General features: G+C 39.2%; 1 protein-coding gene across 2 annotated transcripts in view; it reads right to left on the bottom strand.

The window, feature by feature from the left end:
• Positions 1 to 168: 168 nt before the first annotated feature.
• The window catches only part of FXR1 (FMR1 autosomal homolog 1), a 34,100-nt gene continuing 8,158 nt past the window's right edge, over positions 169 to 26,110 (bottom strand). Inside the window, exons 2-17 of one of the 2 annotated variants that reach the window (XM_062499107.1) lie at positions 24,638 to 24,690; positions 20,489 to 20,582; positions 19,196 to 19,267; positions 16,902 to 17,050; positions 16,367 to 16,460; positions 15,399 to 15,515; positions 15,128 to 15,298; positions 11,938 to 12,016; positions 9,631 to 9,740; positions 8,947 to 9,033; positions 8,015 to 8,222; positions 6,191 to 6,394; positions 5,310 to 5,510; positions 4,485 to 4,565; positions 2,050 to 2,141; positions 169 to 1,187 (exon numbers count right to left, since the gene is read on the bottom strand). In XM_062499107.1, the coding sequence (XP_062355091.1) occupies positions 1,017 to 1,187; positions 2,050 to 2,141; positions 4,485 to 4,565; positions 5,310 to 5,510; positions 6,191 to 6,394; positions 8,015 to 8,222; positions 8,947 to 9,033; positions 9,631 to 9,740; positions 11,938 to 12,016; positions 15,128 to 15,298; positions 15,399 to 15,515; positions 16,367 to 16,460; positions 16,902 to 17,050; positions 19,196 to 19,267; positions 20,489 to 20,582; positions 24,638 to 24,690 (1,983 nt within the window). In that variant the 3' untranslated portion in view covers positions 169 to 1,016. The remainder of the gene's footprint in view (positions 1,188 to 2,049; positions 2,142 to 4,484; positions 4,566 to 5,309; positions 5,511 to 6,190; positions 6,395 to 8,014; positions 8,223 to 8,946; positions 9,034 to 9,630; positions 9,741 to 11,937; positions 12,017 to 15,127; positions 15,299 to 15,398; positions 15,516 to 16,366; positions 16,461 to 16,901; positions 17,051 to 19,195; positions 19,268 to 20,488; positions 20,583 to 24,637; positions 24,691 to 26,110) is intronic. The other variant, XM_062499108.1, reaches the window with a different exon arrangement.

The following is a 26,110-nucleotide window of genomic DNA, read 5'->3' as shown; positions in this document are numbered from 1 at the left end:
GTTTGACATCAGCAGCTTAGTGAAAGGAAAAATCAGTATGTTAGAAACTCCTATGAAAAAGAGTCTGAGGTTCAAGCTGCCTCACGAGTAGGTTTCCATTGTTAGTTAACAGCTTGAAAGCCTTGAAGTCAATAGGAATTTAAGTTTCTGATAGAAACAGTCAACAGATGGAAGATCAAAGTTTATTTTCTTTTACTACCAGCATACAAAAAAACATATTGCACATCAAACAACCAAAACAAAAATAAAAATACTCTACTAAGGACTAACATATGTAGTTTATACAGAATAAACTTTCTGGAAATTGATCTTTTCAGTAGTTCAGGTTATGTCTTAATGGACATGACTAATTCAGCTTAGTGTTAACTAAAGCTATGTTTGATTTTTAAATACTGTACAGTTTAATAAATAAACCAAACAAAGCCTCAATGTAGAACAGTCACTGCCAATGTCACCCAGTATCCCTGCAGATTATGAGAATTTAACAAATGCATTCCAGTGGTCTGCAGATTTTTCCTCTACATACAGCATTTAAAAAAACATGTATTAAAACAGACCAGTTTCCAGACTAAACTAATGGAGAAATTACATTTCAGTGCAAAATATTTTAGACTGCATTTCTTTCTAGTATTCCTCAGGTGAAGAAGTGGTTGCATATTATTAAAAATGTAACAAAAGCAGCTAATGCTTTCATAAAGAGTATTATGTTAGGGATCCCCCTCACATCTTTGCCGTATTTTGAAAACAAAATAACATTTCCTATAGCCAGCAATTTTGTTTATTTAAATGTTACATATACTATCTCAAGGCACATCTGATGATATATTTATAACACAGTAGGTGTCAAAGTATGTTTAACATATGATTTCTCCAGGATCCCTCCCCTTTCTGTATTCCAAAATGGAGGAACTGAAAGTGCGGTGTCAAGACTGGCGATCCGTATTCTATCTTTGGCAAGCTTATACAAGCACTATTTTAAATGTAATGTAAAAGAACTGTAAACTAGGAACTTCAGTTTATGAAACACCATTCAGCACTGCTTCTTCCTGATTATTTCCATCCTCCTGAACAGTGACTTTCTTTTCATCAGGGCTGTGCTGTAGTTTAGAAGGCTCATCCCCAGAGGTGGTGGCAGGACCGTTCACTGCCTTTTCAGAAGGGCTGTTTTCATCAATCGCCTCTTTTGCCTTGAAAAAACAAGAACAGGGGAGTATTAAAAATTCCATAACAATACAGAGTGTAATAGCTTCCCTCTGGCTCACACAGCAGCTTTGCAAGAGGGAACACCTCTTGTCTGTCTGTGCCTATATCCTGTCACTTAGAGCATCTGATCACTCACACTGTTGTTTATGAGATACTTCTGTATCAGCCACTTTGAGGAAATCATGCCAACCTAACCCCAGGACAGGACTGCACACCCCCAGCACACACAGAATGCTTATTTATTTCTATTCGTCTAAGCCCACGAAGGAGTTTACTGAAAAACAGAGCTTTACACCTGTTTTGAAGTCCATAGCAAGATGACATTTTGTTAATGGATCTTTCTTACAAAATTTGTGGCAATACATTGGCACTTGAGAAGTAAAAGAAATTCTGCTTTATTCAGTTTTGATTGTTCTTCAGGATAATGAAATGCCACTGTGATCCTTTAAGGAAAAAGGATCAAAAACATACAAGCTTAGTAAAAATAATTTCTTCTAAAATAGTTTATACAAGCCACATAGTATCCTCTATCCCTAAAGTGTTTCAAGGATTAGTTCTCAAGACTTAAGATGGGCAATTTTCATATTTTATTACATAATGCAACATTACTAAGTGCAATATTTTAATCCATTTACAGACTTAATTTAGTCCCTAAGATCTGCAACAACAGTTACCAAATCACTGTTAGTTCTATTTACTATGGGCCCTTTTCACTTTTAATGATTTGTTCTTGAATTCAAATGCACTTGTAGTCAAATGAGGGTGAGCTAACTGAAGCCTTCATTCCTTTACTGTTCTGCTGCAAGGGAGGAGAGAAAAGGAAGTGCACATTAAAAAAAAACTTACCGTTTCTTTCTTGGTTTTGGCTACTGTCTCCTTTGCAGGGTTTCTCTGTCTACTCTGAGATTCAGCTCGTGATATATAATCAGCTACTGTTACTGTTCAAGGAAAAAAATCACAGTGATGCTCACATCAGCAGTCAATTCAGCATGAACCTTCATGTCTTTTCTGCACAAGTTATGCTCTAACTGGGAGACATCTCACAAAAGGCCTTCACACTTACAGGTTATCAACCATACAGCAAGGATCAATTTGTTTCTGTTGTTAAAAACAATTTTCACTAAAATCGGTGGTAACAGTGATCTGAATGTGGACTCTTAAAAAAAACCAATTTTGGTCCAATTGCAAAATTTACTGGAGAAGGGCTTTCTGTACTAAATTTGAAGAGAGTTGGCTGCAGGCTCTTTGAACTACAGACTGTGTGTGTAACTGGGGTTTTATCAGCTGAGTAGTGAAGAATTTCACACTAACGAAATGAAGACAGTTAGTTGGTGCCCAAAACTGGGGCGGGTCAGAGCCTGGAATCACTTAGGATGATGTGGCATCAAATCTTTGGTCAGAAGCGACTGAGGAGGGGACTTGCCCTCCTCGAGGTACCACGAGTGCCACCAGCACTGTGCCACCAGCACTGTGTCCTGGCGCGGGTGTGTGGACATGGGCAGTGCCGCAGGTGCCAGCCCAGTGTCTGTGCTGGTACAGCTGCACTCTCTGGGGACAGCCAGGGCTTCTCTGACCTCTCCTTACCACCTCAGCACATGTTCTGTAGCCTGGCTTTGTCTGATCCTGCCCTCTTGTAACCACACCAAGACTCAGTTCTATCCTTAGAATCCAGAGTACTGCAACTGTAAATGCACACTTTTATCTCTGACGAGCTAAACACACACTAGGTCTGGCAAGCATTACTGTACAGAACTGTACAGTCATTTAGATTTAGTGTACCAGCTATTTAGGTGAGCTGTTTTTCTGGATTTAAGAATGACTGTATGTGAAATCCAAATCAGACTGGGAACTACAACAGATGAATTTTCTGTTAGAGTAACTGGATTTCTTACAACTGGGTCCTTCCAGAAATGTGAAGGCCAAAGGAGTTTCTGCACAAGTACTTTTTCTTTAAAATTAGGTTTTGTACCCAACTCCTCTAATATTAGTAAATAGGAAGCATATTTCATGCACAGAGTGCATTCTTAATATTCCTCTATGAATAAGGCACCATAACATACAGCATTGTAAATCGAAGGATACAGCTAAATGACTGAAAAACAGTGGTTGGCACTGCAGGGGGAAGAAGGGAAGAGCTCCTTCTATCTAATTTCATTCACACTTACTAGGTATTTATGAAGACCTTAAATTATTATAAGCATTTTACAAAGATGTCAGAGAAATCTTGTTTGGGAAATCTTATGTTCTTAGAATAGTTAAGATTTAAAAGAATTCCCACAGCCTTCTAGAAATTACTAACATTCCTTTACGTTGCTGGCTGAGATTAGTTTCTTAAGAGTTAAGGCTGAAATACTTTTCACTTTTTCTGCCCCTTTACAAATCTGTATCACTGCTACAAAACTGGAATGTTAAGAAATGTATGGGTTTGAGGTTTTTTAAGAGGGTGGGGTGTTTGATTTTTTTTTCCTTCCCCCAGGTTTTAGCACAATAAAACAACTTTTTGCTTCTTACTTAAATGTTGTATGAGCACCACAGATACAAGGCAGACAATTATGGGTGAAATTTTGAACCTGTCAATCTAGAAGACCTTCTGTTACTACCCTGTGCCATGTATGTACAAGCATTCTCTGAACAGGGCACTGTATTGATAATTAGCCAGTTCACCTTTAACATTTCAAGTGTTAGTACACACAAAAGAAATGCAACAAGCCACAACAACAAAAAACTGGAAACATGCAATTTCACTTAAATTCCTCCTCCTTCCCACCCTCAATTTGCAGATGACTTAAACTATTCCCAACAGCCAAGGACTGAGAGCAGCAGTGTGATGCAGGTGTGGGGCTGGCAAACCCCACGTGAGTTCCCTCACTGAGCTCTGCCAGGACCCACATCCTGGCCCTCCAACACTGCTGCTCAGCCAGTGCTGAAAAGGTTGTGTCCCAGTCAGTGCAAGCGCACAGATGCAGTGAGTGCAGACCATGAACCTTCATGTTTGTCGTGATCCTGGACCACAGAACTCAACAGCACTTTGGCCATTGACTTCAGTGAGAACTGGATCAGAAGCGTAACTTGTATGTCCAAGCAAAAAGTTAGACTTCAATTAGTTTCATTAGACAAATTTTAGAAGTTTTCCTAGTAGAAGAAATGTCTTTCATCTTTATCTAGTAGTCTTATTAGTTATTGAGTAACCTTTTGGTATTATGCAGCTCTATGTAAAACAGCAGACACAACATTCTCTCATGCTTTTGACCTGAGATTACCCACAGCTCCACTCGAATTACCTGGCTGTCTATCTTCTGCCTGACCCCTGAAGCGACGCCTGCGGCTACGATTGCGTCGCTGGGGTTTTTTGTCACTATCATCTGCAATTGCAAAGTTTATAATGAACTATTTCTGATCATAAAATAAATAAATTCTTCAGCAATTTCAGCATGGGGCATTTAAAATGGCTTCTGTTAAAGACAGAGACTAAGACAGAAAAGCTAAAAGATAATTTTATACTGAAAGCATACACAGTAACACAAAAGCTAGGTTTTACTTTTTGTTCTTGGTTCATTAAAACATTTAGGCACATGCTTAATGACCTCAGATTTCATTTATTAAGTAACCATACGTCAAATTTTAGCAACATAACCCAGATTTTTTTTTTCTACATTAAGCAACAGATTGTATTCTTATCCCAGTGAGTACGGAGAGAATTTACTGAAGGAAAGTTCTTAAGTAGAAGCTGGGTAGAGACAAATTAACAGCTACTTAAGGAGCTTCCCCACACCAAGACTGAGGTTACCAAGGACAAAAGAGAACAGTGATCTGACAGTACTGTTTCTATCAAAGCAGCAGTACCAATGAGAAACAACAAGTCAAGTCTTTGGTGTCTCCATCAGACAGCTTTTACAAAAAAGGCACATGAAAAGGCTAGTGGAGCTCAGTAAACAGAAGATTCCATGGCACTGCCAAGGAAGGAGTCTTTCTTTAATCAGACAGCAACCTTGAACAGAACAACGATTTGTCACTTACAAAAACAAACAAGGGCTTCACTACACTTACAGGGACAACACATTTATTTCTTAGCTTGCTCTGGGACTACCATCCAACCATTTACATACCTAAACCATTCTCATTAACAGAAGCTGTATCAGACTCTGTCATTCCATCCATAAGAACAGCATCTTCATCAGTCCTTCGCCGGCGTGACCTCCTGCGGCGGTTGCTGCTGTGGTGGGACTCGCTGGCGTCCGTGTCCACGGTCTGGTCTGACTCCGTGTTATCCAGCAAGCTGTAAGGGTTGCTGTCCGGGTCTTTAAGCACTAAACAAACACAAAGTGTCCATCTAAGATACTGCAGAGATGTGTAACTATTTCCAGGCTGATTACAGCTGTGCCTGAAAGTTTCAAACCACAGAACAACCTCAAGCAAAGGTGTCACACACAGAGCTGCAGTATTTGATCTCAAACTAGATCCTCTGACTCTTAACTCAAAAGGAACAATTCTGGGGCACCGCAACAGCCCAATTTGCACTTGCACTATTTCAACCACAAAGATTTTCAAGGTGACATTTTGAGACCATTTACTCAAAACTGCTAAGTATATAAAACACACCTTACACTCTGGTTGTATGGTACTTCTGACACTCAGTGTCGTAATAGCATAGATTCTGATAAACTTCCAATCAATGATTTCTTCTTTCATTCTATATCTAAACATAAGCTGACCTCAGAAGGCAGTCATAGGCAACATGCCAAAGATTTACCAACCTTGCAAATAACATTATTATGTGTGAGCAGTAGAGCAAGGAAATTAGCATCACTGTGAATAGAAAATAAACAAAAATCTAAAACATGCTGTATGACACAACCACCACACAACTGCACTGAAATTCCAAGGTATTAAGATGATAATGTCAGAATGGAGTATTTAAAAGAGTAAGATTACACAGAGAACTGCCAGGAAGAAAATCTCAATTCAAAGCCCATTTGGAACACAGTACCAGAGCTAATGGATGACTTTCCACCACGAGGTGCCCCGCGCCCACGCCCTCCAGACACGCTGCGTCCTCGTCCCCCAGGACGGCGTCTGTTGTCACGTTGGTGCCTGCTCTCCCTGTCATCTTCTCCTGCCAAGGACCAGTCACTAAGTTCATCTTTTCTCTCAGATTCTGTTTCAGAGGGATTAGAGAGCTCAGAATTTGTACCTTGTATGAGAAGGAAAAGAAAATTGGAAATTAATATTAATTTGGGGATTATAGTCTGGTTTCCTATCCTCACAGAAGTATTCCAGCCAGCACAGCTGGTCAGATATGAATGTTATTTTTGGAAACAATACAATGCATAAATATATATACATACACTAATACACACACAACTACACAATCAGATATATTTTAATATTTATATATACTCATATATAAAAATATATACACACATAAAATATAGATCAGAAGTTACTTAAGTAAGATTCTCAATTTAAGTTTGTACTAACATCTGAAATAAGGGCTGAAAGATCACCAAATCTGTAATTTCTTTACACAGATAAACCAAGGATTTAGCAGCGTTTCCTCTCTTTGTCTACACACTGCAGGCATTTGGTGCAGTTTCTAGGCAACTTCTCTGAAATTCCCAAGGACAACTTTGCCACTTTACAGCCGATGGCTGTTGCTAAGCAACCCCTTCTGGATGCTCTAATGCTGCTTGAACAATTTCACTGTCCATATTCAACAGCATCCCTAACACCCAGCATCTCTGAGTACCCAAACCCACACCGCTTCCTACTACCTGAAAACCCAACACCTATTACTTACTTTAGGTATCCAGGAACTCCCTCTACTACCCAGGCTGGAATATAAAATTTTAGATCCATATGGCTTACATGTGATTCTTGCCATTTTGAGAGGAAAAAAATACTTTTAAGTTTTCCCAATCACAGTGTGTGTATATATAAGCAAAGTGAACAAGTTTTCTTTCAGTTCAGTCAGTTTATTGGGAAATAATAAAAACCAAAGTTACTAACATCATCATCAGAATCAACACTACTAACACTTGGCAGGATGCAGGAAGCTGTAACCAGGGACAGGCTGTAAAACCCAAAAGGTGTCTGATTTTTTAAGAGAAATGAGCTACATGTAGATATCCAGACTAATTTATTGCATTAATTAATAAATTAATTATTAATTCATTAATTAACGAATAAATAACATTGTACCTTTTTTGTGAAATATGTCTATATAGTAATGCAGAGTCTCAGTGTCTCTATTTGGACAAGCCAGCAATGTGCACACCTGTCAGGAGCTGAACAGTGCTTTTTAATTGAGAAATGCATCAGAATACTTCACTGTACCTTCAAACAAATCCAGTTAGTTCCTGACCAAATGAAAAAACCCACAGGATTTTGTTCTGTCTCCATTTTAAGTCATCCTGGTTCACTTTTCAGAAATACGCTGCTAAGATGGCCATGATCACAGACAACCAATTTTTCTCCTTCTCAATCAAAAGAGATAATGCTCATTTCAGATTTTTTTTAAAAATTCCTGTCTCCTGTAAAGTATCTCTAGCTCTCTTCCCAGCTTTTGTGATGTCACTTACTATGTAACTAGCACAGAAGGACAAGATGTTTCCAGAGCTCAGTTTGTTAACTTTTCAGTTCCAAACTTAACTTCAGGATTGCAAACCTAACAAGGTGTTTTGAGCTAGGAACAAAATAACACGGCAATTCTGAATTTCCAACCCTGTCTTCACTCCAGTACCCTGAACACAAAGAACTGCAGAGACAGTTTTGGGTTGAGAGGCACCCTGAGAGCTCGCTGGAGGGCACTCACCATAACCAGAGGTGTAACTGGGGCCTCGGCGGCCTCTGCCCCGCCCGCTGTAGGACCTGGAGCCTTGCACTGAGGAGAGGGTGCTCTCATCAGTGGTGTAACCCTTCTCCTTCTCAGGAACTCGAGTCGAGGAAGGCCTGAAGCCCATCCCAATCTGGCGCAGCTGTTCATCAATTTGAAGCCTTTCCAGTCTTAGCTGTTCCACCTCCTACATACAAAGAAACAAAAACCATGGAGAAGGTTGCTGACAAACATCCCTCACAGGACACCATTCCCCACCCAGTCATATTGAAAATAATCATCCCAGAAGGAGAATTAACACCACCTGGAACGTAACAACAAATAATGAAATTCAAAATGAGCTATCACTGAGTTTCAAAAGAGATTTAAAAACTTTCACCACTATGTAGAAAACTTGGCTTAAAGACTACTACTACTACCACCTCTCTTAGTGACAGTTCAGCAAGTTTTGCCAGTAAAATTTAGGAGAAGAAAGGAAACTGGTAAGAGAACACAATTCAAACTCATTATCTCTGTTAACATCACAAAGCAACCCAATCTAAACAGGTAATTTTTCTAACACCACACTGTATTACTGTTCTCTATTAGAAATTCCATCCTATCCCAACAGAGCATTAACCCGAGAACAGCAGAAAACACAGACGAAAAATTTTGTGCTAGTTCCCAAATGTCCCTTAAAGGCCTATTCTTTACAGTCTGATTCTTTCTACCCCAACAGAACCAAGTAACCATGACAAGGTATTTACAGGTCCATCATACCCATGGGCAAGGGCTCAAGGCACCAAGCTTTAAATCCTGATATACAGAGGAACAATTTAACAACTGCAAATCCCACCAAAGCTGTGGCTCACAATTTCTGTTACTTCAACCCAAGTTTCCTCTACAGATTCTCCCTCCTGAAACACACTCACCTTTAGATATGCGATGTGATATTCCAACAGAACTTGGACATTGCCAATGCTTTCTTTAGTACCAACAAACACAAATGGTACCATTCCCTACAGGAACAAAACATCAAAGCTTTTTATCAGGGAGAACATCATCACTGAAATAATGATTTCTGTTTAGATTATATAAAGAGATGTATGAAATTACTGAAGTGAGCTAAACAAAGGTAGCAACTGACCCTTTGGTTGCAAAGACACCTAGAAATAGCTCAAGCTGGGGTGACAGCAGCAGCTTCAGACTGTCCAGCTTTCCTAACAACCTCTACTGGAGCTGAGGTAACCTGACATCCCATGTTCACGAAGCATCCACAGCTTACCAAGAAGGTGGTTTATTAAAGCAACTTTACAAGACCAAGCACCTTTACAAGCTTTTACCTTTTGTCCTTATCTATTTAAAATTCATGGACACTTAACACTACCAAATCCTAAATTATTTATAAAGGCCAAGTACATATAGGAAAAAGAATTAAAAAAAAAATCCAACAACAACCTTAATTCAGCAGCAAAAACCTTCCTTGAATTACTTCATATAAAGTCTACTGCACGATGCCAGTTCAGAACTAATGCTCTCTATATCCACATGTTTTGAAATAAAATTGGGTTTGAAAATAAAAACCTAGTCACAGCAGGAAAGAATAAAGTACTTACGTCTTCACGGGGCAGCTTATTTTCATTGTCTCCTTCAATTCTCACCCTGACGACTCCAGACTTGTCTACAATCTCCTGAATCACTTTTCCATTTTTTCCAATAACTTTTCCTTCAGAGGGAAAGAACGGTTAATTTTGCACCCATGTGCAAAGTATTTTAATATGTTTATTGATATTTTATACATAAACCCCCCAAAGAATACCCCACACCGTGTCAGAGAAAATGGGTAAAAATGTTTAAAATTGAATTCTCTCTATATGCATAATAACAAGCATGTTAAAGACCACCACTCCACACAGGCTTCTAATAGAACCGAAGAATAAGATGGTACAAGAGTTTTGCAAATTCTTATTTTAGATTTATGTATCAAAATTAATTGGACCCCTTGACTCTACATGTACCCTCATTTAATCTTTCCTGAGATTTTAATAGGCTTATACATTTGTTGAAGCCTCTTAAAAAATTCTGCCTTTACAACAGCCTTGTGTAGTGCTTTCCATATTACCTTTAAAATACCTATTTTGAGATCATGCATGGGATCCAAACCAAAAGGTTCTTCAAAACTTGTATGTTCAAATCTCAAAAAAGTGACTCCTAGGCTGTCTTTTTACTAGAAGACTTTAGCTCTTAGACTAAAATTATGTGCGAACATTTCTTCATCACAGCTAGATATATGGCACTTAAGAACATTTATATTTAAATTAGGAGCAAAGGAGGCAGAATAACTTTTAAAAAGGGCAAAAGCCAGAACTGTTGACGGAGTACTCCATAAGGAACGATCTTTATAGCAAATATCAATATGATATAAAGTAATGTGCAAAAATACTAAAAGTTTGTTTCCCTTCCTCAACAGCTCAAACAGCTCAGCAGGTCTGGGTTTTTATCTTTCCGTAGTGGAGTCACTGATGAGCACTATACTGAGCTGTGTGTCTTCATTAAGTGTAGCTAAATAAATATCTGTCTGCTCACCCGTGTGCCCACAGGTGATGTGGGCAGGACATTTGCCTCCATCAGAAACTGGCACTGTAACTGTTTAACAACAGCATTTTCAGTTACACACACCGCTGTGATGTCTGCCCTGATTCTTGTGTGGGACACATATTAACAGGTGGGATTTCACATGGGGATTCACATTAATGAATGCTCTCTAAATGCTCCTCAAAACTCAAGATTGTAGAATACCAGGTTTAGCAAAATTCCCTGGATTAAACAGACTTATTGAACAAGACTGCAGAAAAAAATTTGTTCATACATAAACTAGTGAGTAATTCGTTGAATGTTAAAATGAGTTTTAATATTAGGCAGATGAGAAAACCATTAAGTTGCATCAGACACACAATTTACACAAGTCATATTAAAAAAAAAACCCATATGAAAAAGCATAACCCCATTACACCCTAAACTGGTCACCCTGAAAGTCTAAGTCATAGGAGTGTGCACAAGAATTATTTAAAAAACCTTATTTATAATTATGCAGGCTCCAAGTCTCAAACCACAGCAGGTTAAAGCCCGGGTTCTCCCTTCTCCTCTGGATAATCCAAGCTGTTCAGTCAGGCACAATACTTCCAAGTTTAACACTGCCTCCATGCCCACATTGCCCACAAGCTGGGCATGGGGAGCAGGGAGCTGCCAGACTTGAGTAAAAAGCAGGATAAAGGAAGGAGAATGGGGGAAGAGGAAAAAAGTTCCCTGTGAAGACCAGACTAGGGGAAGACATCTGTGTCTTCAAGTAGAGCACAACTAACCTCACACCTTTAGGTGATCTTCAGTACACAACCTACCAGACCATGCTACACCTTCATAAAGCTGCAACATGGAAAAATGTCTATTTTGAGACTGAAGCTGAGACCTATGAGCACTGCTGATTTATATAAGAGCTCACCAGCATCCAGCCACCACCTGTGACAAACCTAACCCAGGAGGGAGCAGTGCAGAACTGTCTTGTGTCATTCCTGCAACTCAGCTGGAATATTCCCAGACTAAACTCTGGAACTCAGCTTCAGCACTTTTAAGAAGTCAATTTAGTAAAGCACATTTTTTCACTAGAATCTGAACTTCAAGTATTACCATTAAATTAGGTGGTACAAGTTTGCAATCAAGTCAGTTTAAGTGCTAAAATCCTGACAAAGTATTATGCAGCAACAACATATCCAATTTCATAACAATTCTGATACATAGTTTTAAAAGATTAACCACTTTCTACTTAAATGGAGAAATCAAATACTGTACTGGTACCTAATCCTCTTGGCAAAGTTATGATTAAGCTCCCTTTTCCCAACTTTTCAAGTTTTAGCAGTATTACATACCAACAAGATTTCTGGGAACTTGAATAAAATCCTCCACAAATTCCAAGTAACTTCTGGCCTTTTTTACTGCATCAGCAGTCTGGAAATGAATTTAAAAAATGGAATTTATTTGTGAATACAGCATGTTAAAAATAAAACCTTGTAGCAACAGTTGCCAGTCTTCCAAATAAACTTATTTTCAAGAAGAGAACAATAAAGACAAGATTAATCTAGTTTTGAACTAAATCATAAAGGAATAATTGAGTGAAATGCCCAGAGACAAAATTCAGTATAAAAGCAAAGCATCAGTAACAAATAAAACATTTTTTTATGTTACTTCAAGATGTTCTGAGATGTCAAAATGGATGCCCCATCCCTGGAAGTGTTCAAAGGCCAGGTTGGATGGGGCTTTGCACAAACACTGCAAGTGATTTTACAACCAGAGCACTCTCTTTCCAGAATGCTGGCTTCTGGCCACAGTTCATCTACAATGCTTTCCAAGATAGGACAGTGGCTCTGGTTACTGGGGAGAACTCCTGCAAATGCTCTCTCACAGCTTTATTTTTAAATTATGGAAATTAACTGTTAATTGAGGTGCTGAAATTCAAATTAGCAACAGCATAAGTGTAGAACTAAGGAAAGAATATCAGCATCTAGTCAGTAACAACAGCTTAAGAGTACAACTTCCATTTTATACCAACACCTCAGTCCTTTCATGTGCAATTTTTAGGCAATACATGAAATGATAGCACCACCAGCTCCTGCACCTTTTAATCAAATCAGGCAAATCCTAGCAGAAAATGTATAAACCTCTACTTCTGGCAGAGATCAAAATTATTGCAGAAGAAACGGGGACAAATTGGACCTCAAGATAATGAAAGCAGTGATCAAGCACAAGAAACAGATAAACAGGAAGCCACTGTGAGAAGCAGAGGTTATGCTGCATTGGCAGGGCAAGGGCTCAAATGATACAAACTTAACACACACTAGCAATTCTTCATCCTCAATGAATTCTACAAAGAGACACAATTAAGCAAAGAGTTCCTGCCTCAGGTATGTTTATCAATTCTTTCCCAAATATGGGTGAAGGAACAGTGAATGCGTTTACAGAAGCAGAGTGAGGACAAGCAAATACACAACTCTGAGAGCTGCAGCTCTCCAGTGCATCCAAGCCCCTTCACAGTTTTGCCACAAGCACTCAGGATTTTCATGTGAGTGCAACCTGTGTAACTCACACTCCAAGATGAGTGAACACACAAAGCTGACTCAGACAAGGTATTCTCAGCTCCTCGTACTAGAACATGGACTAAAGGCCTCAAAGGATTCCAGTCACTAGCAACTACCTTTGTTAACTCTGAATTATAGCCTACACTGATGCCCTCATTACTTCACACTGTAGCCCAAACAATCAAGACACATCCATGCTACCGAAGAGTATAATTGAAAAATTAAATGCAGGATATTCTTCTAAACCCAGCATTATACCTACCAGTGTTAAGAATTGCACAAGAATTGACTGCAGTTCCATTTTGACAATAATGAAGGTCTAAGAGAACTTTTCCATTTCTGACACAGCTCTCCCTCTCTGGGAGAGGGACAAGTTTCCATAAGTAGTCCAGGCTACACTGTCCAAGCTCTCAAGTTCACAGGTCTGTGATCTGTACAGGCATCACAATCAGAAGTTCAACCAACCAGGAAAGGGTCTTGAAACCAAAATGGCCTTGACCAGACAAGGACAAATGCATAAACAGCATGCCACAGACTCTTCCTATCAACAGAGCTTTCCAATATTCTTTAAAACTTATCTTCATGTTTCTTCCTTCAATGAGTCTGGCCCTGCACAGTGAATTTTTATTCGTATGCAAAACATTAGTTATGGGAAACCTTCAGACCGTGACTGCTATGTCAACAACACTGGTTCACTACTCCCACACATCTCAGCCTGAAATTGTCTGCCTGTGCATTCAGCCATTAGGGCCTGGCTGGTTGCCCACTAGCTGAAGAGAGGCAAAAGAATAGGCAAGTGTAGCCAGATGCTGAAACCCTTATCATGCTCAATAGTTAAGCCGCCTGGCATTTTTAGAAGCACTTATCACTTCTACGAAGGACACGGGTGGATGTGCCTGAAGGCATTTTTATTTAGGGGGCATCTGGTATTTATAATCATTGCTGTGCACCTCTGTAAGAGGCTGGTGACAGTCATAACCTTTCCACAAGCTCCAGCATCAAATCATTCACATGAAGGAGATCAAAACCGGAATACACTGGACATTCCACTGCATTTAAACTGTCCGATTCTTCCTCAGGAACTGAGATGCAATTTACTGACAGTAGGAGATCAAAGAAGGATCTGTTGCCAACCTGATATCCTGGAAATATTTAAGGACACAATTTCAGAGATACTGCAAATTACAAAAGTTTGACCTCCTCTCCACAGGATCAACTTCATCTGAACCTTTGATCACAACTGGGTTATACTCCTAACATAGATGGAGCAGAATTCAAGATCTCAGATTCCTGAAACAGGAGACAACCACAGACTTTCAGACGAGTTAACATCAGAGACTCAGTGACACCTGTAGAGTTAGGGATGGGATAAAAACCCTCAAAATGTTTTCTGGCAGGGCCCTGGTGACTGTGGCATTTTTGTCACTAGCCTTCTGCTTCTTGAATGGATCCTGGTTTTGGCCCAAGGACCAGCTACATTTCAAGGCAGTTGTGAGATTCAGAAGAATCACAGAAATGCAATCAACTTAGAGCAAATCATTATTTTGCCAAAGCCAGCATTAAACTGCCAAAATGTAAGAGTTAGAAGCAGTAGATACAGGCTTTAACACACCTGGCTAGGTTTTATGCAGCAGAAAACACATAAAAGAGGGGGGAGAAGGGTAGGTTCTGAGGGAGAAAAGAAAGCCAAACAAACCCATGGTCAAGTAAAACAGCAGGAAATTATACTTCTCTCAGGTTTACTCAGGATATACAGCAAAATGGAGTGATTAGGACAGAACACACCTCATGGAGGTCACCATTGCAACAAAGGCTTGCATTTCAAATACATGCAGTAGAAGACGCCATGGTGTCAACATACACAAAGACACTCACACAAAAACTCAGGAGAGGTTTTCTGTTCTTAATTCTGGGTACAGCTCTCATCACTCTAAAAGCAGATACAGTGAAATGCTCCGAGGATTCATATAAAGTTCCCCCTTACCTCTCCGTAGATTCTGAAAGTACCGGTGTCCTCCTCAAGTTCAATGGTTGTAACTCCTGGAACCTTTCTGGCTTGCTGTATGTTACTGCCATGTGTTCCTATAGCAAGTCCCATTAAATCTTCTCTGACTACAAACTCCTCATGAAATGCTGCAGCAAGCTGCTTTGTGCACTGAAGGGAAAACAAAGGCAGACTCATCCACGTGCACTCACTGTAATGCACTGCTCTGAGCTCAGTTTCGAGCAACAAGAGCCACAAGCCATGGCTTTACCTCCAAGTGTTTTGTAGCTTCCTCATTTCTCGACATCAGCATGAGCTTGGTGCGAATGCTGCGCAGGTGCATGTCACTGAGGATGTTCACTCTCTTCACTGTTGCTTCACTGGCAGACTACAGGAGAGAGGGAACCTAAGTTTTGGCTTTGTAAGCAAATACACATTTAAAGGATCAATCAGGAACCTATTGAAACTAAGTCATAAACATGATCTCAATTTACAGAAGTTACATGAACATTATTCTTCCTCAAAACAAAGCATGAGAAATTCAGCATCACCACCAACTATTTGTTCTCACTCACGGAATGTTTTTATATTAAAGACTTTGCTGCTGAATTGCATAGTAAATAAGTCCTCTTGATGTTGTCCAAACAAGTATTTCTACCATGTACACACTTGTCACTGGGTGTGTGAATAAGGGAGATAATCAAGGAAAACACAATCCTGCAAAGTAAGGTTCAAGTGGATAATATCAAGTAAATGGAGCTATGAAGAAAAACTGAAACTGGGACAACCCTATGTAGTAAGAAAACCACCACAGAAGCATCTGTGAACATCTTCCTTCACAAAAGGAAGTGAACAATTCATTAATGGCTACACTCAACTAGTGCAGCTCTTCATGTGAAAACCCATCTGTGGGTCTGACTGCACAGTGTAATATCTCACTCCAGAGTGGAGTGAGATGATTTGCCTCTGAACTATCTGCTAAAATCAGTGAAATGGAACTCAGCTGAGAATGACAAGTCATACAGACAGTGAGACTCAAAGCTGCTCCTAAATTCAGGTTGTATGCACTGGAGGTCCTACCCTCGAAGATTAAACACATCTACTTACATTAAATCTCTCACAATTTACATAGCTTGACAAGCTAAACCATTTTCCATACACACACACAGCTGGCCACATATTTCCTCTAAATAATATACTGGAAATCCATGTAACATTTACAGAGAAGCAATTACTTACCAGTATTATTAGTTGAGCAGTTTCAGCATGATAAAAAATTCTACATGCTCCCACAGCTTTCTTGAAATCTTTATGTGCATTTTCATTAGCACACCTAAGGAGACAAAATGATTGTTATTTCAACAAGCTGTACCAAAACGGAACACGTAATAACATGATCAGACCCTAGAATATTTAGCAGTTTATGGCGAGGACTCCTCAGAAGAAGGAAAAGTCCCCATTCTTCCCAACATGGTTCCTGTTTCTCTGTGGTTTCATGACACCATGGTTATCTGGAAACTCTCAGTAACAGGCCCACTGTGAAGTGAATCACCTGTATAGGCACAAAGTTCCCACCTGAGAACTTGCCTTCTGTCCCCACCCAGAAAGCTCAGCAGAGGTCCCAGTCAGCAGTTTCTAAATGAGCTACTGCAACTGTAAACACCCTTAAGGTTCTTCACAGACCCCTAAATCAGCCTCTAAAACAGAACCCAAGGGGGTTTTTCTCCTCCTTCCATGAAGTAAAAGCCTCCCTGAAGCATGCATAGCTACTCACGCATCTCTCAGGTCTTCAGGAACATCCACTGTGCACTTGAAGAAGGTGTTCTTTTTGACAGTTTTGTTCTGATTCACAGGTCGGAGGCGTTCGTAAGTGACAATTTCATTGTAAGTGGCATCACAAGCAGCGTATTCAATGACGTAGAACTGGGAAAGATTTTTTTTTTTTAAAAATAGTAACTTCAGTAAGGAACAAAGACATAGCAACACTACCAGCATCAGCAAGGAAGCACAAAATCTGAATAGATAAACAAAACCTTAAAACAATGACACACTTCCACACAAATGAGCCTGGACATATTTCAGCACTGAAGTCAGGGCATTGTTATCAGCATAGTCTCAGTGCCCCACAACAGCTGGACTGATTTTGGACTGATTTTTCTCATGCCCATCTCTCTTTCAAGTATTTTTGTTAGTTCAGTTCAAGTTCCAAAACCCAAAACGTTTACTGGAGCTCTAATTCTAAAAAATATCAAACAGAGAATAATTCTTCACAGAAATATCTACTCTGTAACACCAAAACAATCAAGGTAAATCCACTGAAACAACAAGCAAACTACCTGGGAACCATGTAAGATCAAAACCAATGCAAAAATTGAGTCAAAAAATCAATCTTTTTGACTGCCAGATTTAGGAAGGCAAGAGAACTAAGAAGATTTAAGCTACCAATAATCTACTCCTACGCTGCCACCCAACACATGCAAGTTTAAAGAAGCTTGTGTGCACAGTATCCCTGCAGCCTGGCTCTGTGCTAGGAATGCAGCTTCTCCTCTCCTCCCTTCCACCTGGATGCAATTTAGGGGTGCAGCAGTACATTCACCTCTTTCTCCCTCAAAACTGGAATCTATTTGTCTCACCACATTTTGCTTAAGTATCTGGGAAAAGGAAATCACTCTGGTAATGACACACTTTTTTTCTAATTTCAAGCTCTAAGTTTATTTTAAGTATCATTCAAATTATACAAAGCTGCTTTCAAATGTATCAATGTATCATTATTATCCCAAGTAATAAGGATCAATAAACACTAAAATTACAACTAAATTAAAGAGATCTACCACTACATACTCTAAAAGCTTCTATAGTTAAAGACAATTCTGGATATCAGAATAATCACAATGCAACAAATCCTTGGGTTGTGAATTTAAATTAACTCTACAGAAAAAAATCTAAATATAGAACCATGTTAAAGACTATACAAAGAAGTCAACATGAACTGTGAGGCTATTTGCAGGGAAAATTCCCTAAAATAACTGATTTGACAATCCTACACTGTACATTTAGGATGAAAAACTTTTTTTTCCTGTAAAAACTAGGAAGTTAAGAATTGGTAAAAAATTTTACTTCTCTGACTTTTTCTGAAAATAAGCAGCACAGCAAGTTAACTGCTACCAAAACTTCAAATTTCTGTGACATTTACTGACAAATTATCATGACAAATGGCAAACTATCATTTAAATCAGTTTGTCTCCTTTTATCTTGATTCCTTAATGAGCTGCTCATTCACAAGAGTCAACAAACAGAATCTTCCTCTGGTAGGTGTTTACTACCTACCTTGCCCTTACAGAGCTCAACAAAAGCTGGTATTTGTTGACAGTTTTTAAACAGTATTAGAAATTGGATAATTATTTCTCCTCAACACCATTTGCTTTGGTTTTAGGAATGTGACACAGCAGAAGCACCAAAACACAGGACTCTTCCCACCATGAAGTTCAATTTTCTTGCTGTTGTTCCACAAAATAAAGCTTTAATGAGATTGGGTCAAAAACTGTCACAGCTCTACACACACAAGTGTCTCAATCTGCAAGTTACTTGGCAGCTGCAAAGAAACATTTATTTATGGTAAAATAAAAACTTGACATATGTAAAAGCAAAACAAGCAGAGTCCTTTCCTTAAACTCAGTGAAAACATAGACAAAAACCAACCCACAGCCACCCACAGCAATAGCTACAGCAGGCTTAATTTACAAACCATAAACAGGTTTTAACCACAGGTGCTTCACTTCAAGTTCAATCCACAAAACAGGCTTGTCAGAAATCCTGTCCTTGTGCATGCCTTCAGTCCTTCAAGCAATTAAACCGCAGATAATGGAAGTCATTTGCTCAGCTCTGAGGGCATGACCCTCTGCTGTGCAATGCAGCAAAGGTCATTCCAAAGTGGTCACAACTTGCAATTCTCTTTTGACATGTTTTTGTATTTGTAGTACTTTATTCAGAGTTCTTCCATGACAAAGAATTCCTATTTACTGTATTTAACATGAAAGCATGAAACCAGTAATTTTTAAAATAATTTACCTCTCCTTTCATCATTCGAACTTTTGCCAGCCACCAGCCACAAGGTTCTTGGTCATTTGCCCTAGAATAAACCTGGAAATGAAAGGAGTAAGAACCAGAAAAAGCACATACAAACATAATTCACTTATCTGCATGTATAATGAAGAAAGAACCACACAGCTTTTCTAAGTTTCATTAAAATGGAACAGCATTCTGCTCCCATCCTTCTTGCACTACAAGGAGTGTGAACAGACTTCCTCTGCATAAATTACTGACAATTTGATGGAAATTTTTAAAGCAAGATAAAACCTTGGCTAAACGCTTCTTTGGGGACAATTCCTCAGTAAATTCAAACACTGTTTTCAAAGTGGAAGTCCACACATAACTAACTCCACGATTCTGATTTGTTTTGTCCTTGGCTTACTTGATAAACCAAGGACTATTGAAACGAACCAAGTCATCACATGACTACCTATTCCATAATAAAAAATACTACCAAGTTAATGCATGATCAGATATAGAATAGAAACCTATTGAAACCCAGTTTTCTCATCCTTAAGTTTCATTTGCTCCTCATACACTTCTGATAGGCCAAAGTCATTTGCATGCAGACTGAATGAGTTTTACAGTAGTAGCATGAAGTAGAAAATAACCCTTTACATACAACCTCTAACAAAGGCAACATATTTCAAATACAGGAATAGAAAAAAACAGCACCTATGCTACTTTTTTTTTCTTAGACTATTTGCCTAAAAGTATGATGGCATCCTCAGGAAAGGAAACTCACTATTTCAATTTTAAGGACAAGTACAGAAAAATCCCCAAAGTTAAACTGAATCACTCATGACTACAATGAGTAGGGAACAGAACACACATATTTTGATTTCTAGATTTAATACAGCATTCATAATAACACACTCTCTCTCTCTCTAGAACACTGTAATTCACACAATTTCCTAGCAGACTGTACCAGACATTTCATCTGTAACTCTTGTTATCAGAGGAGCTTTATTACAGCATCACATCAAAAATTTCCAACACTTTACATTCCAGGTCAAAAAAGAAAACTGCCTACATTTTGTGTCAGACCTAAAACCTTCTCAGCTATTTTAAGTTTTAGATTTTGAAAAAATTTCCACTGGCAGTTTTGTGGGAAAACTGAAATGTCACAGCTTCAGTGAAATTCTAATAAACCCATGTGTAGAGACATGCTCCATTTTAAGCCTTCATCTTGACAATGCCCTTACACCCCTCACCACTGCCTGGAATGGACAATCAGTTCCAGACCAGGACAGCTCATGAGCATTCACTCACCTCCACCTCATCTCCTTCACCGATTTCTTTCTTGATATCAGGGGGTGGTGGTAACCTGACTTCGTTGAAGGGCACCTGGCGTTCTGGTTGCCAACTGGAAATTGAAGAAGCATTACACATTAATTTTCAAGTTTTCCTATTGTTTTCTTAGTTTTAATTTTGGCGTTCTGAGTTTCATTAAAATTCATTCTTTGCATACAATGAGGTCTGTTTCTTTACTGCTAGAGAGTCAACCTTGTAAGCAGAGGAACAACATAATCATGGCAGGACCAAAGTAGTATCTGGGAAAATATTTAACTATAACATCTTAAAATTAACTGAAAAAATTAACTAATGGCTTATATAAAACCCCAGTGAAAGATACTATATGATGTAATTAACATTCCTACTGCTCAAGTCATAGAGCCCTTATACAGATTTAAGTGGACACCTTTGCAGTCCAGTATGGGTTTCAGCCATTTCTCCACCTCACATTTAACATTTCAACTGATTACCACTGAAGTTTTACGCATTTCAGGAAAATCTGACTCCAATTTTTAACAAAACTTTCCACCTGCAAATTCGCTGATGCTCCCCAGTAAGAGATTCAGATCAAAACATATCTTTATACCTGCTTATCAATACTAATTATTTCTAGGCGTACAAAATAAAGGTTTACTTTCTTGTACAGCAAGGCTATTTGTTTAACTGAAGTTGGCTGGACAAAAGTATTTTATTTGTAGAAGTGTATGTTTCCAATGCATTTTATGAAGACTACTGGAGCAATTAAATCCACCGTGTTCTCCCAAAATTCCTTCTCCTTCTACTCTGTGAATGTCATAAAATGCCATCAGCTGTTCCTCACTCTTAGTCAGAAATCGCACTAAAGACTCTACAAAGGTTGAAATAAAACCAGGAGAAAAACCCTCCAAAAAACCTGTATTAATCTAGAATATCTGAGGGACTTCTAATGGTATCTGTCAAAGCATGGCAACATCCATCACTTCTGCCCATCTGATTCACATTAGGCACCAACAGAATCAGAACCAACCAACTTGTAACAGTCAGGATCACTGCAAGTCATTTGCTTTGCTGACTTTTAATCACTTCCAGACCTGCTCTACATTAGCAGAACAAGTCTAAGCATAGGGAGCAAAGGGCATTTCTGCAACTTCCTAGATGAGAAGGTGGATACATTTAAATGTTTGCTCTGAAATAACAGCATACACTCAAGTACCCCACTTAACAAAGATACTATGTATCATATAGCTCTAATCTAGACACTATAACAAACTTTTTCTTTTAGTTATAGTTTGAAAAACAATAAAAATGCATGAAGATTATTACTGAGGTTCTGGAACACATCCAGAGAAGGACAAGGAAGCTGGTGAAGACACTGGAGCATAGATCTGATGAGGAGCAGCTGAGGGAACTGGGGGGGTCAGCCTGGAGAAAAGGAGGCTCAGAGGGACCTGAGAAGAAACAGTGTCAAACTGTGCCAGGGAGGTTTAGATTGATAGTAGGAAAAATTTGTTCACTAAAAGGGTGGTCAGACATTGGAATGGACTGCCCAAGGAGGTGGTGGAATCTCCATTCCCAGAGGTGTTCCAAGGGCACGAGGATGTGGCACTTCCATAGTGGTGAACACTGTGGTGCAGTGCTAACAGCTGGACCTGAACTCGGAGGATCAAGTGTCAGCCTTTCCAGTCTTGAGGATTCTATGACATGGATAGCTTTTGTTTAGGTTGGAAGGTATTTCAGCCACAAAATGTTAATTAAATCACCTTCTATTTCTGAGAAATGGTGAAGGGGGCTGGCAAAAAAATTCAGTTGCAATTGAATTGTCCTTGTTGCAAATATAGCAGTTACTAATCTCAAGGTTTGGGTTTTTCCTTTCCCTCTCTGTCAGGGGAGGAAGTGCACAGTGGAAAAGTGCACAGAAGGCTCAGCTCTCAGAATATGAGTCCAAGTTTTGGTGGCAAAACTGTTTAAGTCCAGAACTGTAAGGATCTCACTGGTGAAATGCAAACCAAGATGTTTTAAGAGATTACTGGTAATGGGATACAAACTACCTGTTAAGACCATTTGACAGAACTGATGCCTAAGCTACAGTCAAATCACAAAAGGGAGTTTCTTGCTTCTTAAAACACAGAAGCCTCTCCTTCCATACAGCTGCTTCAAACTCCAGTGAGCCTCTACAATAAACTGCACCTCAAGATCCAATTTTCCATCTAACAGTAATAAAAGTTTCCAGGTCCTGAAGCTTCTGCATTCATTCCTTGCCTCCTTACCCTCAGAAAATGTCTCTTAAAAGAACTAAAGCTACCTGCCCAGAGATTGAGTGTTGCTATGGCCACAAAATCATCACCAGCAGTCTGTACTGGTATACTTAACTTTGGGAACCTCACAATAGCTGTAGATGAAGATTGGCTAACAATAGCAGAAAATGCAAAGTGACAGTTTAGATTGCCTATTGTGGGGTAGATGTGTGTATTTGTTAGTGAGAATCACTATCACAACACTGATGCTCTCAGCACAGGACATTCTTGCCAGTTTTGGTTCCACTAAAGCCCTTATGAATTTAACTCCATAAAAAGCGTAAGAACTGATCAGATTTACATCACAGAATAATTTGACTGTGTACACACTTCCTGATCAGATGTATTTTTAGTCAACAGAGCACTCTACATATGCTGCAGCCCATCCTTTCTGAAACATGGCTGCTGCTGCCAGACTTTCTTTAGAACACATGGATGATTTGGATACTAAACAAGAGAAATGCATTTGCCAACAATTCAACTCCTGCTGCAAACCCCTGGCACTTCCTTTGGCTTACTTGGTTTTTGACATCAAAATATATATTTCAAATGTAAAGAGAAGCAATTACTTTTCTTCAGAAAGTAATATAGATGCTGAAGATGAAACATTATTTGCCACATCATCTTAGACCATGGAGAGAACGAAGGGTTTAATTTTTTCTTTGTTTGCTGGGTCTTGGGGTAGGGGTATGAAAACCTAGGAGACAGTAACAGGTTGCATAACCACCTAAGCGTTAGTATAAATTACGGTTGCCATCTCATGTTCTGTCTTCATAAAAGGACTAGAAAGCACAGGTTAGAAAGAAGCAAACACTGGGTTGTGCAGGGTAAAGCCCAGGATTATTTACATCTCCCCCACTGGTTTCTTTTTACACATGTGTATATATGTACACATACATACCTGAGATTATGTCAGCAGGATTATAAATACTGCTTATAAAGACACGCTTGCACACTCTCTAGCAGTACCTTTATTACCCAGCAATCTTTCTTCAAGAAAAGGTCAAAGACTAATCTACACGTTTAGTAGATTTAGTAGAGGTGGCCAAGGTTATAACAATTTTCACATAAAAAGGTGACACATTTTAGAGGATCTCCACCTAGTAACTGGAAGGGAAACAGGAAAGAGGATGTAGCTCACAGAGTATTTGGAATTAGCACTGGAATCTCCCAGGTAATCCACAGTGTTATCAGTCAGAATGCTGAACAACAGGTACTCATTTGTACTTTACCAACCCATGGATTATCCTTGGCTTGCTACTACAAGCTGCCAGCAGCACGACTGTTTATATATTAAATGAAATGGGCCTCACGGGCAATTCTTTTTCAAGATTTGCTAACAGATTTGCACTCTTTTCCACTCAAAAACAGCAGGTCTTTGGACTGGATATATATGTATATCAATATTCCTAATAGTTAAAAGAAAAATATTGCCATTAGGATATTTTTACTCTTCTCTGGTTGAGAATACTGATCAGCATTCCAGAGAGCAGGCAGAGAACTGATCATCTGAGTACTTTGGTATTTTTCATCTTTTCCTGCTTTTGTGTAAGAGTATCAAGCCTGTGCCACTGATTACTATGTTAATTAAATTTGGCTGTCACATCTATGGGCATCACTGAAGATACCAAAGAATGTACAGGACTGTGTAACTGATGAACTGAATTCTGATACAGAGTCAAGAAAGCATTTCATGGAAGATGAACAGAATAGTAAGCCTGTACTTCTAGAACTATATCTAATGAAATCTGCTTCCTCTTAAAGACAAAACAATTTAAAAAAAAAACAGCAAAAAGCACAAAACTGAAATAACCTAATACTCAAATAATTGTTTTAAAAATAAAATACTTACTTGTTTTCAAATACAACTGTGAGGGAGTCCTCATGAACATCTTTGATAAATCCCTAAAACAAAAACATTTGTGTTACAAGAATGCATGTGAAATCAAAAAGGAGCAATTTCAATACAGCCTGAACCTGAGCCAAGACCACCACTAACACTTGAGGTTCCAATCTCAGAAAGCTCCAAGACACACTCCCACTCCTTGCACGAGGCTGCTGATATTCTTAGCTGGCTATTCCAAGAGGTGCAGAGTACAGGGACTGCTCCCACTGCCTGCTCATCCTGACCATCTCATTTACAACTGAACTTACTACCAAGAGTTTCTTACTGTCCCCACAGGTGTGCACAGGTGTTTCACAGGAACAAAAGGAGAGACATCCAGGCAAGGGCAGTTATTCCAATAGCTGTGCACAGCACTATTTGCTTCACTGGTGTTCCTCCCAACACAAACTGAATCCTAAACAACTCCCCCCCCCCGAACAGTCCAGCAGACAGTTTCAGTCACACTTGGCAGTGGAGTCTGCCACACAGCCAGTTATGGTATCATCTTTCAGGTACTAAACTGGGGACCAGATGAGGCCAAAAGCCTGTAGGACCTCCCAGGAAAACAAAGAAAACTACAGTATTTCATGGATTTTTTTTGTGCTTACATTTAGGTGGCATTCATTATACCAAAAACTTAAATATCAACCTCATAGAGTTATACCCAAGTATCCATGCAGAAATTAAGATGCTAAATTTTTGGTTAAGGAGGGTAGGCATGCTGAAAAAAAAAAAAGAAAAAAACAATCCAAACAGAACCAAACCAAACCAAAAGAACACTACTCCTGCCGTTACTCCAGCCTGGTATTTGCCCAAGCAGAGGTGGTCAAAGAGGATCCTGCAGTTTTAAAGGAGTAAGAAAGCTGCACAGCTATGTTAAGAGAAACAAGTTCCAGGAAATCTGCTGAATGGATTATACCCATTTAAGAAACTGCCAGCTGAGGAGGATGAAGACCATACCAGCTGTGCAAGGAGCAACCAGCCCACTGAGGTATTATGTGTCAGCTCAGGGAAAGATAAATTTTGACACAGTCAATCTCTCCATGTAATGATGGACAGTAAAGGAGCCCACACTGACAGTTGGCTGCAAAGGGCCTATGAAAACAAATCTCCTTTTACCTGAGCTCATACACAGCCAGTGCTCTGAAAGCATTTGCTCAAAACCTGCTTTTCTGCTCCCTGAGCTTCCCTCAAACCCATCTATCAGTAACACAAAAGACTAGTTCTAGCAGAAAGCACACTGGTAACCCTCAACAAAGAAGGTCACCAGAAATCATCTTGTTGAACCACCTAGTGTGTTCCTAATAAAATAAACCCTCTCAAAGGCCATGCTGCCACTGCAAGAGAAGGCAGGCAAATCTCCTTCTTTGAAAGCTAAGCAAGCGAAACAGTTGAAAGTAAAATACACCCCGAATCAGGGACTTTCAGTTTCAAGTAAAC

This window comes from Cinclus cinclus, chromosome 10 (genome assembly GCF_963662255.1).
Source record: "Cinclus cinclus chromosome 10, bCinCin1.1, whole genome shotgun sequence".
NCBI lineage: Eukaryota > Metazoa > Chordata > Aves > Passeriformes > Cinclidae > Cinclus > Cinclus cinclus.
This window is presented reverse-complemented; position numbering and strand designations above follow the sequence as displayed.